The 12,947-nt window shown below is 40.5% G+C and overlaps 2 protein-coding genes across 2 annotated transcripts; one reads left to right on the top strand and one right to left on the bottom strand.

Annotated features, from left to right (window-relative positions):
* Nucleotides 1-494: 494 nt before the first annotated feature.
* On the bottom strand, nt 495-12,451 carry LOC146452645 (uncharacterized). Its single transcript, XM_085097679.1, has 8 exons — nt 12,324-12,451; nt 11,527-11,704; nt 4,592-5,399; nt 3,758-3,948; nt 3,121-3,297; nt 2,271-2,606; nt 1,556-1,632; nt 495-1,098 (listed from the first exon to the last, which is right to left on the bottom strand). Exons 2-8 carry the CDS (start codon nt 11,605-11,607, stop codon nt 624-626), a joined length of 2,145 nt encoding a protein of 714 aa, XP_084953805.1. The 5' UTR covers nt 11,608-11,704; nt 12,324-12,451; the 3' UTR covers nt 495-623.
* Nucleotides 6,459-9,534, top strand: LOC146452646 (uncharacterized). Its single transcript, XM_085097730.1, has 2 exons — nt 6,459-6,950; nt 8,743-9,534. Exons 1-2 carry the CDS (start codon nt 6,459-6,461, stop codon nt 9,532-9,534), a joined length of 1,284 nt encoding a protein of 427 aa, XP_084953856.1.
* Nucleotides 12,452-12,947: the final 496 nt, after the last annotated feature.

The raw sequence follows: 12,947 nt of genomic DNA, 5'->3' as shown, positions 1-12,947 counted from the left end.
GCGTGGTCTTCGGAATACGGGTAAACTTCTTGAACATATTGAGTCTGTTTGGAAGGCTTGGGTGAGAGTTCCTAAACAGCGGTGTTCCTGTCGTGCGATTGCACAATCATGGCAGTGAAGGCTTTTTACAAAAATGTATAACGCTTTTTTACCCACAAACACCTGATTCTTTTTCAACATTCGTTTCACGAAATAAATATTACAGTTGCACAACATTATTAAACCCAAACTGAAATTGGATCATAGTTTACCGAACTACTCTCACAAGAAACGAATGTTTGGTTTATTAACAAAGCTGATAACTAACGGTAAATTGGTCACCGTAAAGAAATCGTCAGAGCGAATATCGTGAATTCGTTCTGACGAAGGGCTAACGCTCGAAACATCAGCACTCGCATCTCTTTAGTGGCCAATTTACCTTTAGTTATCGGCTCGGTTGATAAACCAAACATTCGTTTCTACTCCCCACCGATGCAGCACGGCAGTTTCTTTAGAAACAAACCCCCTTACTCTCGCAAGATCTCGCAAGGATTTCAGAATCTTGAAAACGGGTTTGTAGGAAGTTTATCATCCGATTTTATGGCTCACTTAGCCCAGTATCCAATGTTCTGACTCTCTTGTGATCACGTGTAGTTTTCATTGACTCTGCCATAACAAAATGATTTATGAATGTCCAGGTCCTTCTGTGTGTTGTACATCTTATCGCAACTTGTGCAAACAAACACGTTCATCGGCGTGTACTGCGACGACGCAGCGCTTGCGCGCCCACCCCTACCCTCAGCGGCTGTCATGTCCAAGGTGGGGGCGGGAGAATGTTTCCATTCGTGTCTCTGTAGCTCTCCTTCAGCCAGACTACCCAGGATGTTCGCCGCATGTTTACTGCTGGCCGCAAGTTTGGCGCTCAGCATCGCACTCTGTCGTTTATCTGCGAGTCTTGAGCTCTTTGCGCGTGTCTTGGCGGACTGGGCTCGAGGTTTCTCAGGTGGACGGGGCTGGAGCAGGTTTGATGCATAACTGTCCGAGTGCGACCACTGTCCTTCTCTTATCGCAGACGCAGGGCGTTTCTGATTCATCGTTGGGGCATCTTCATAAAAAGGTCTAGAAGCAAGGGTACGTCTTAGCACGGAAAAATTACAATTTTATCAGATAACACTGGCTGCACGATACATTTTAACAGTAAGCGTCTGCGATAGTCGAATAGTCGAACAAGAAATCACGTGTGAGAGTCTCCCGCAAAACACAAATGCGACTCTCCTCTCGAGACCCACACGTCTCGTTTCCACGCGCGACGTTTTTAGCACTCGCGTGTTCTCCCCATTATCGTGCTTCCCTCTCGAAACTCCTCTTCTCTCCTCATTCTATGGCTGCAACATCAACTATGAACGTTAGCTTATCGCAGCAGTAACCGCCATGTTACTTCTGTGTCACAACGTAAACCCACCACCGTATTGAATTTCAAAACATTCAAATAGCGTTGTGATCATTGAATTGTACGAGACGATAACAGGAATTTACCTTGTAATCCGTTACAAAAGACAGATGATAGCAATCTAACCTTGGCAGTGAGTCTCTCTGTCCACCTGTTAATTCTTCTTCATTGTGCGTCTTCCATAACGCAACAGGATCCTGCACCTTGAAATTAAAAACATTACTTCTGTGAAACCACAAGCTTCCAACAAAGATTGACAATTAATTTGTGTTTGAACTATCAATCAATCAACGAAAAGGCAAGCAAAAAAACAAGAAAGTAGTATATGATTGATGAAACCAATGAAGGACAATTATTTTCGACTTATAATTAAAGAAAATACGTCATCTTGATTTTAACAGTGTTTTTATTCTGGGTTGTGTGTTCAGGCAGTTGTGCATGGCGTTGTTAAAAGATTCACACCACCTTCGACGGCTTTTCCATGATTTCAAACCATTCGTGTCAATTCTTGACAAAAGAAAAAAAGAAAGAAAGAAAAGAAAACACGGCGAGAACTGGAACTTAGTCAATTTCACAAGCAAAAAAGGTTTTTAAGCCATCGATCAGCAAACTGTTACCAAGAGTTTTCCAGGAATTCGCCACTAAAATTAACAAACTTGTATTAAAGTCACTTTAGTTTCAACTACCGATAACCAATTTGATAATTACTGGGGTTAAGTTTGCTTTGTATGTTCTTTGATAACTTTGAACTTGGTACAACATCAGAGCTAATAGCCTCTATATACCGTACCTTTCCTAAAAAATTTACACCTTAATTCCAAAACAATCTTTCCTTGCTCACCTTATTCTTTGATATATTTTCACGAGCATTCATCAGATACGTGATCGACTTTCTCAGCTTCTCGTTCTGCTCCTCAAGTGTCATTATTCTGATGTTGTTTGCCATAACCTGTCGTTCCATATCTTGAGCAACCTCTGCCTCTGACGGAGCTTCGCCATTAAACGCGGTTGCTTTATCTGAAGTCTGTTTGGCGTCAATTGAAGGAAACTCTACCACCAGCTGAAGTTTTTCTTCGCTTTCCTTTAACTGCTGTTCGAGTTCGCTGGTTTTTGTCTCAAAATCCTCCACCTCACGCAATAGTTTTTCTTTCTCGCTTCGAAGTTCTTCCAGAAGATTCTGTGAGTAAAAGACAATTAGCACGGAGCCTCCTAATACAGAAGAATGTTTGCACGGTTTATGACTATTTGTGAAGAGAAGACCTACCAAGGGCTGTTGGAATTGATACAGAAAATTGGGGGTAACCACGCATTTTCAGCTTTTAGTTATGTAGACAACAAATAGACTTATTTCTCTCAGCGACAGTAAAGCGAGCGAAACACGCAGACACGCGCGGAAATCGCCTCCCGCACGTCGCGTCTCCTCGCGGAAGGCGGTTTTCGCGCACGCGCGTGTTTGCTGGCTCTACTGTCGCTGAGAAAATAAGAGACAATTCGTGGTCTACTAGTTATGAAGTTCTCGCGCTATAGAAGTCTATCATCACTGCCATTAACGTTAATTAAATTCAAACACCTCTATAATTAATTCGCGTCCTTTCGTGGAGGTCAGGTATCCAATCAAAATTCAAGGGTAACTTCAGGAGATCCCGACATTTGAGTGTTTATAAAGACTTCTTTTTTTCAAATTAACGCACCTGTTTGGAGTCAAGTTCCTCAGCAAGCTTTTCTTTCTCTGATTCCATATCTTCAATCACACCCTGTAGCTCATCTCTCTCAGTCTCCGTCTCCAACACACGGTCTCTTAGCTGTTCACAGTCTGTGTCCAGCTCATCAACTCTTTTAAGAAGTGCATCGTGCTTGCTTTGCAATGCCTGAAATATAAATGTCATAGTCCTTCATTCTTACCCAAACTTAACACTGCTTAGTTGAAACGAACACCTCTTGAAATATTCAGATTTGAATGGTACTGTAGTAAACCTCTCGTTGTAGAGTGAACACTTGATGTGGTTCTATCTTTTGAGTCTGTGGATGAAATCCTAAATTGTGACCATTCAAATGGAAGCTACTGAGGAGTACTTTCCTGTGGTGCTGTTTATTATGTTGTACCAGTGGTTCTATCTTTTGAGTCTGTGGATGAAATCCTAAAGTGTGACCATTCAAACGAAAGCTACTGAGCAGTACTTTCCTGTGGTTCTGTTTATTACGCTGTACAAGGTGGTTCTATCTTTTGAGTCTGTGGATGAAATCCTAAATTGTGACCAACAGTGCTGCAAAAGTTATGAGAGGCAGTGCTGACTGAAATGAGTTTTGACAAGTAGGCCGACCACTTACTTGTTCATGTCTCTCCATGGTTTTATTTCTGGCCTGTGTTTTGCCAAGTTCAAGCACTGTACTCTTTAATTTGGCTTGCACTTCATCTAACTCCACCTTCAGTCTCTGCACTTCAGATTCTACAAGAGTCAACCTTGCAACCTCTTTTGACTCCCTGTCTAATTCAGTCAACAGCTTGGAGTTCTCCTCCCCTAGATCAAATATGAGAAATTTCTTAAAGACCTGTTTACATGTAGCCTGCGAACAGCAGACGTATTTCCGGTCATCACTTCTCTCCCTCCTGAGGTTTTTCTTTCCTGTGATGCTCTCACAGGCTAGTTTACATGCTTTTTTGGGGCAATTTTTGTTGCACCGTTTCATCAACCTTTGCTGCACCGGAGCTCGCAATGAAAAATGCAGGAAGAACAGTGCAAATTTCAGTGTGATTTGGGTGTCATTTGGCACTGTGACATTCCAGAGGTTTCAATCAAGTTCAAACTTCACATAACTTGGTGTCTATTTGGCAAAAATTGCAACAAATATCACACCTAAATAATGCCGAACTTGAACTGAAATTACCACAAGTTTACACTTGTGATTTATTGTCATCACTAACGTAAGCTTGACAAAAGTACAACAAAAATCGCTCACCCGTAGAAAGAGCCCTTTATGCAAAACTATTAGCCAGTCATCAACACAAATCAGCTCAAATTTCTCACCTGTTTCTTTGTCTGAAGAGATTTTGCTACCATTAACAAAGCAGTCATAGCAGATAATTTGACAACTGACTGTTTGTCCTGCATAGTGGTGCCTTTAAAAATTAACTTGCTAAATTTATCAAACTGTTTGACCTACCAAGAGTTTTTATAGACTCTTTATATTTCTTTTTCTTCTCTTCTAATCTCATCACCATGTCATGAAGAACATCTTTTCCTTTCACAAGATCATTGTTCATTTTCTCAGCTTCTGACAAAAGTTGGTCTTTTTCTGCAACAACGTTTTTGAGGTGTGTCTTGAAATCTTCTTCCTTCTTCTGAGTTTCACTGTGTTGAGCTTCAAGCTGCTTTTCCAAATCATTGATTTGCTTCTCCAGATTAGCACAAGCTTGTTTTGATCTGCTAAGCTTCTCCTCCAGAGGATTAATCTGAGCATACAAGTTGTCCAAATGATCATTAATTCTCCCAAGATCCTGGCTTTGTTCAGATGCCCACCTAGACACATCAGCCGCAGCCATAAGTGATTGCCGCAAAAGTTTCTTTTGCTTAGCCAGTGATGAAGGAAGTCCTTGAGATTCGCAAACTTTTATAACCATACTACCAACTTCAATAAGGTTCTGTTGAGTCCTCGCACAAGCTTCACAAGGTATAAATGCTGTGTCGTATGTCTGCGTTGATGATTCCTGACACATCTTTGCACTAGCAACATCTTCAACAGCCAAAGTAAGATCCTGTGAAGGGGTTGAACTTTCTAGAGACAACTCTTCAGACGGTGAAAGAATGAACTTAACAGAAGTCCTGTTGGCACTCTGGCTTTGAATTTTACCCTTGACTGCTGATGATTTACCAGATTTTTTATCCAGAGCTTGTTTAAAGAGTTTAACTTCATCTCGCAGGTCTGTGATAGTGTCTTCCATTTTGGACATTGTTTTATTCTTGGTTTTACTCTAACAAAAAGAAACAAATAATTAATGTCTAATATTGAATTATTTAAAATCAAGGATCAAAGATTTGGGGTAAAAGAGCCTTGGAAGCCACCCGGAAGGGGTGGAAAAGACGCGTGGAGCCCTGTGCGTAACTTAGGCACAAATAGATGATGATGATGATGGTGATGATGATGATGATGATGATCATGATCATGATAATGATGATGACAGTCAAACCTATTTAAATAACATGTGTCTTTGAACAAAACATACTTTATAGTGTGTGTGCGGACACGTGACCCTTGATTTACCGTCCGCCATGTTGGAGGACCACTTTGATGGGTTTTCCCTGTGTTTACCATTCACAGTGCGGGCATCGCAAGTGCTTTCAAGATATACCTCGCATTTTCCTTTCCTTCCTTGTGAATTAAAATCGGAAAGGTAGCTAATTTACAGTGCCCTTTTGTCATTTAAGGTATATTTCAACCACAAAGCCCCTTTATATCGATTTTTTGAGCCCTATTGTTTTCAATTTCTAAAACCGATTATTCCGCACACTTTTTTTTGTCGGCCCGATTACTTTTAAATTTGAAAACATGATCCCGGTGTTGAAAATCGGTGAAACTAATAAAAATTGGTTTTAGTGCAACAGTTTCTTATAAATTGGGATCATTTTCATTTTTCGACATGACTACGAGTGAAGAAATCATGACAAAAAATTGTAAAATCTACCAGTCTCACGGCGTATCTCTGCGCGATTTGTCTCGGTTCATTGATTGCACGCTACAATTTGTCCGCCTGAATTTTTTTATTCGAATTTAAATGGTTTCTATGAGAAAAATTGCCTTGATCCACGCGCGTTTCAGTGCAAGCAGCCTTCGAACGATCAAACTAGAGTGTGAATTGGTCTTGTTGATATAATGCCGTCGTTTTGTTTAATTGTTGGTTGTGGGAACAAAAGCGACAAGTGTCCGAATGTAGCGTTTTGCCGTGTTCCGAAAGTTTTAACAAGCCAAGGAGAACAAACGGAAAGATTGTCATCAGAAAGACGTACTCTTTGGTTAGCGGCAATCAGCAGAGATGACCTCGACAGAAAAGATTTTAGAAAACTACAGAGTTTGTGGGAAACATTTTATCAGTGGCAGAGCAGCCCAACTTTGGGATAGATTCAATCCCGATTGGATCCCAACTGTGCACCTTGGTCACGAGAAAAAATCAATCGACGAAACAGCAAAATCACAAGCTAATCTGGAGCGTAGTGCCAGAATCAAGGAGCGCAGAAAACGTAAAGCCGAAAGAGAAGAAAAGGAAAAAGTGAAAGTTATGAAACTGGAGGAGGCTAGCGAGCCAGTTGAAGCGTTAATTGATGACATCGAAGATATGAGAGAGTTAAAATTAAAACATGTTGCCACAAATACAGACGAATCTGCCTGTCTAGCTGGTCGGCAGGGGGCGCCAGGACAAGTTTATGATGAAGAGTATTTTTGTAATGATGATGACAAGGTCAAATTTTACACTGGATTGCCTTCATACGAGATTTTGATAAAAACATTTTCCTTTATTGCTCCTCACGTATGGAGGGGAATATTGGACAAAAATGTGATTGGATCGTACCGTATTGCTTTGTATTCGGTGATGCTATGAATCTACCAGTACGGTACTATGTCGTACCCGGTAGGATGTTATATCGAAACAGCGATGGTATTATATCGTAGCCAGTAACACAATTAATCTTTCGATATGCTATTATATCGTACCCGATGATGATATGTCGTACCCAGTAATGCTATATCGTACCCTGATGTCGTACCCGGTGATGCAATGTCGTACTCGGTGATGCAATGTCGTACCCGGTGATGCAATGTCGTACTCGGTGATGCAATGTCGTATCCAGTACTATACTGATGCCCAATCGTAGATGCCGGCAAACATTATGGTCAGCGGGTTTATTTTGCTTAGACAGGATCACGTGATATTTTCGTAGGCGGCCATTTTTTTTTAATTTTGGCGAGAAGTCGGTAGAACAAGCAAATTTTGATTTATCACCAAAATATGGAAGGTCAACATCAGTCACCCTTTCAGCTGGTTAGCGTAAACATCAGAGCAGTGTTGAGTGATGTTATAAATAAGTTAGAAAGTACAGAGTATAGCAATAACATCGGGACGACGAGATAAAACGTATCTGAGAAACGAATTAAAGCTACATTACATTTACATTTAGAGTTAAATTTATAATACACGTCAGTTAGACGGGCTTATAAACGGGGAGGGGGGCTTATATCAGGAACAATATCTTTGTTAGTAAATGGATGGGCTTTTATCTGGGGAGGGCTTAAAACCGGGGGGGGTTAACGTGAAATTTTACAGTATAGTGGCTTTGACGGTTAAATATAATGGCGTTTTCCGGCCCCTAAGCGAGACAACGAGCATCCCCCGCGCCTCAACTGTCCTGTTGCGTAAACTCACTAGTAATTCCCCACATGTTCTCATTTTCTCACGAATTGAATTCAGTTGGGCTTTGGCATGGAATCCCAAGCAAAAAAGTCCATTTTGAAATAAAGATGTGTTCATTTTATTATTTGTTTTACCGCTTGCGTGACGGGGCTAATCCAACCAATATATCGATGCAAATCTTATACTGATACAAGTTAAGTTTAACTAAGCTTTTGGTAACTGGTATGTAAGTTTATTTTGATATCCTGTGAACTGTTTGGAATTCTTTGAACTAAAACAAGCGGTAATGTAATATATGCGTTTACTAACTGACTGCCGGGCCTTGTTGTACTTGTTCATGTTCGCCGCTGGTGGATCCAGTCACCGAGTTTTCTAGTTGTTGCAATGCATTTCTCGCATTGCGCAAAATTTCTGTCGTTCTGGAGAGAACATTTTTCCCGGAAGTTTGCTCCGACACTTTTCAAAAGCTAGCTATGGAGGAGCAGACGACGCGAAGAGCAAGTCATATCACGTGATGTCAACTTCCCGCCTTTTCTCGTGAAAAACCCCCGCTGACAATGCTGTTCGCCGGCATCCGGACGTTTACGATATGGCATCACCGAGTACGACATTGCATCACCGGGTACGACATTGCATCACCGAGTACGACATTGCATCACCGGGTACGACATCAGGGTACGATATAGCATTACTGGGTACGACATATCATCATCGGGTACGATATAATAGCATATCGAAAGATTAATTGTGTTACTGGCTACGATATAATACCATCGCTGTTTCGATATAACATCCTACCGGGTACGACATAGTACCGTACTGGTAGATTCATAGCATCACCGAATACAAAGCAATACGGTACGATCCAATCACATTTTTGTCCAATATTACCCTCCATACTCACGCAACTAGGCAATTCTCCCGTGCTCGCTTAAGCAAGTTTCAAGAATTTATTATGGTCCTTATGAAATTACGGCTAAACGTACCTCACCAGGATCTCGCCTATCGGTTTGGTGTATCTCGATTTGTTGTTTCAAGAGTCTTCAATTCATGGATCGAGGTAATGGATATTCGCTTGTCTCCTTTGATAGTGTGGCCTGAGCGCAAAGACCTTCAGAAAACCATGCCGAAATGTTTCATAGATGCATTTGGTCTAAAAACAACTGTGATTATCGACTGTTTTGAGATTTTCATTGACAGGCCTACCAATTTGCTGGCAAGGGCACAAACATTTTCTAATTATAAGCACCACAACACCGTTAAGGTGCTCATTGGCATTACCCCCCAAGGATCAATTTCATTTGTCAGTAAAGCATGGGGTGGTAGGGCACCAGATAAGTTTGTAACTGAAAACTCTGGCTTGTTGCCTGGAGACTTAGTTCTTGCAGACAGAGGGTTCACTGTCCATGAAAGCGTATGGTACTACCAGGCAAGCTTAAATATCCCTGCTTTTACCAAAGGGAAAAGTCAGTTAGATCCAATCGATGTGGAGAAGACAAGAAAAATTGCAAACGTACGAATACACGTGGAAAGGGTGATTGGAGTTTTGAGACAAAAATACACTATTTTGCAAAGTACATTACCTACAGATTACCTCACATGCAGGAAAAAAGAAGAGAAGGAAACCCCTTTGATTGATAGAATCATCAGGGTATGTTCTGCATTAGTGAATCTGTGCCCTCCAATCATACCATTCGACTAAAACTCACTCTTTGTAAGTGAACTAAATATGGCTTTGCATTTCAATTTGGTACATTTATTGAAAAAATAATTGATAATGCTCATAATTCTAGGGTCATAACATTAATGCAATGCTATAATGTCCTGATTGACATTGTCCCTTATTTTATCAGATATCAGAAATATTGCTGTAAGGTATTTTAAACATCTTCTAATTTCAACAAACTTAGATTCATGTTGAAAATTTTAAAACTCTCAAGATCACTGTAAACATTGCCACGTTTGACATAAGAGTCAAACTCTTTCGCATCAATGCAGTAGGAACACTTAACCTCACCCAACCCAAGGCCACAACAGTCATAGGAACAAATGAAATCGGGAGTGGCATGCAAAAATGGGTAATCTTTGTTTATGAATGTACCACACTTGACTGCTTTAAAGTTGTTATGTTTTGCCTTCATCTGCTTTTCATATTCAGCGATTGCCACTGTTGCCAACTCTTCATGTTTGCAGCCATGCCTTGTAGCTGCAGAAGGGAAGTTAAACACGTCGGGATAACAAATTGTTTTGATAAGAGATTGTGATGGCTGTGCAGGATCAGTGTGACATGCTGCATGCCATTGAGATGCACCAATTCGTCTAGCCCTGTGATGATAGAAAGCACTGCTTTTTGCTTGGTTTATGGTTTCTTTCTCAATCATTTCTATTCGCTCATTTGTGAGGCTTATTTCAACTTTGTAGCACTGTTCTAGTAGCTCAGTATAATTAAGGTTTATGTATTTCTCATCAAATAAATCTCGGATAGATGGTATCCCTCTCGTTTTGAAATAAATTCATCTGCATATGTTCCTACTAAACTTAGACAAACAGGTTTGACTTTGCATTCATTGAGAGAACTGTACAACTGTTCAAGTTCATCCTTAGTTGGTTGCTGCACTGACCCCTGTACTGTAGGTGATTCTTTTATCCCTGTAGAGGATTGATCACTGTTATCATTCTTGCCGCACAAACTAAGATCGTTTAAAGACTTCTCCAGGCTGCCTTCAGTTTTCTTGCTGAGGAAAAGTTGATGTCATTAACTCTGGCGTAATCCGCCTTTTCAACATAACTTGGCAAAATCCAGCCACACTTAACCTGCGTACACGCTAACCTTCCGTTTTGTCTGGTGACAACTTCAAGATAGAATAGTACACTTGCTATATGTGAGCAACACTCACCCAGGCCAGCCATACACCCTGCACAATGTGCTGACATCACAGTACCTTATTCGTTTGTTATAATCCACAATTGCACTAGTGGTTCATTCAGTCTCTGCGAATGTCTTACTTTGGCCAACACCACAAACCTCTTGTTAATCATACATCCAAGGACACTGGAAATGAAGCCACTAACCATCTGGTTGTAAGCTTGAAGGCTTCTGTAAGCTTTAAATTGTGCGTTGGAATAAATCTAGTATTGAGCACAAGATACGAAAGTAAGTTTTAAATCCATGGATTCAACTGGTGGAAGGCATTTCTCGCTCAACGTTTTAGCTGGGATGAGAAGCGGATCTATACCAATCTCAGAAATTTTATCGAGATACCTATATTTTACCTTGCCTTCAAGATTTTCGCTATAATTTGAGAGCATCAGAGGCTCAATCCCTGTTGTTTCAGTCGCCATTTTGATTACGTAAGTCCTCCAACATGGCCGCCAGTAATTTTGTGACGTCATCCGCACACACACTATTACTGTCCATCCAGATGAAGCTTGAGAAAGGGTCATGTGATCCTCTGGTTATGGAAAACTCATATACACAAGGGGTAGTTCCAGAAAATATCCACACCTGCCCCACAGGAGGGATTTTCTCTAAGACCCCCTCCCCCTGGAAATTCCAATTTAGCTTCATACTTCATTAGCTTCATATTGTCTGGCTATTGAGGACCCCCTCTCCACCTCCCTGGAATTCTAATCCCTTCTATGGGGGACATATGGATATTTTCTTGAACTATACGACATCAAACATTATTCCAACCTCAAACTGTAGCTGCTGTGCTGTCTGTTGAACATGAACCAGCTTATTCCAGAACTTTTTAGCCACCAGTCCAACGGACATTGAAGAACCAAGAATTTTACCACTAGCAGGCCTGCCATCATATGAGGTCAGCAGTTAATCACAAAACTGAGCCATACCTTGTAGCAAGAGAACTAGCCTGCAGATTTAAGAAATCAATATTCTGGTGTTAATTAAATTTGAATAATCAGAGAACACAAGGAAATTCACTTTCTCTGTTCAGACCGCCTGATATATCATGCAGTCCTTATTGGGAAACATTTTTGGAAAGATAACACCATTATTAAACATTGTTTGTATTAATAATGGTAAGAGATTATTTTATAACATTTTTGTTTTTGATATTTAAGTGGCTATCTAGATATTATGGAAAAGGTGGGGTGCGGTTCTGGATAGATGAATAGCCTTAGGTCTCCACCCTGAGCCCCACCATATAGATCAGATAGGCTGTTACCCTTTCTTCAGCATGTGATGTCTGGCTGTAAAATGACAGTCAACTTACAGCATTCTTACCCAGCCCTACCCCCCCCCCCTCCAACCTTGCCTTAACATTGATAGGTATACAAACAAATGATCTCAGTTTACCTTCCTTACGCAGAAGCAAGCTATCCAAGAGAGCTTCTGCATGGACCAGTAACATTCTATACTCACTGTTTAGATGTATTCAAACATTTGGTTTCAGTCGAACTCACTCTTGTGTTAATTTGCATTTGGCTACGTAGTCATATCTGCATTTTTTAAAAGAATGTATCAATTACCTGTCAATCAAAAGTTCAAAAAGAATGATATGTGACAGTTTGCAGTGATCTTCGTTATTGGAATGAGAATATCTTTCCAGAAGCTCTTCAATATCCAGTTCACAGGATATCTTATCAGGGTATTTCCAGGAAGGACTTCTGACAGGTCCAACTCTGGACAACAAATCCATGACAGTTGTTTGAACATCAGTGATGTCTTGCTGTAAGCTGTCCAGGCAGGCTTCACTTCCAAGAAGATGAGCCATTAGAGACAATTAGAACTGTTTCACCAACAAAAATCTTTGCTCATAAAATGTATTTGGATCCAAAGACTTTGAAGCTGATACTCAGTTCCAGAACTTGTTTTTTCATAGGTAGAACTGCAACTCCAGGTACCAAATTCGCCCTATTTCAAGCATGAAGATGATCCAGGACTTAAAGTGAGAGAGAAGTTGTTGTCACATAAAAGTCAAAATATATTATTTTTCGACTTCTTCCATTGTTTAAAAAAGAATGCGTCCAGAAAAGAGTAGAAAACAACATGCATTAAATTTAAAATAAATTCCTCGAAATCAGAAACTAAATTATCCGTTTGCAATTTTCCCTTGGATCCAAAACATTCAAAATCGAGATTTCTTCTTTGAG

Source organism: Pavona decussata, unplaced genomic scaffold (genome assembly GCF_977016875.1).
Source record: "Pavona decussata unplaced genomic scaffold, jaPavDecu1.1 SCAFFOLD_366, whole genome shotgun sequence".
Lineage (NCBI taxonomy): Eukaryota > Metazoa > Cnidaria > Anthozoa > Scleractinia > Agariciidae > Pavona > Pavona decussata.
The sequence above is the reverse complement of the archived record's forward strand: the minus strand, read 5'-3'. Positions and strand labels throughout refer to the sequence as shown.

Coding starts and splice junctions, on each gene's coding strand:
- LOC146452646 (XM_085097730.1), top strand. CDS start 6,459: ATGACCTCGACAGAAAAGATTTTAGAAAACTACAGAGTTTGTGGGAAA. Junction 6,951..8,742: donor TTTCCTTTATTGCTCCTCAC/GTATGGAGGGGA, acceptor ACTCACGCAACT/AGGCAATTCTCCCGTGCTCG.
- LOC146452645 (XM_085097679.1), bottom strand. CDS start 11,607: ATGTCCGTTGGACTGGTGGCTAAAAAGTTCTGGAATAAGCTGGTTCAT. Junction 5,400..11,526: donor CACAGCAGCTACAGTTTGAG/GTTGGAATAATG, acceptor TCTTTTTGTTAG/AGTAAAACCAAGAATAAAAC. Junction 2,607..3,120: donor AGGAACTTGACTCCAAACAG/GTGCGTTAATTT, acceptor TTTTACTCACAG/AATCTTCTGGAAGAACTTCG.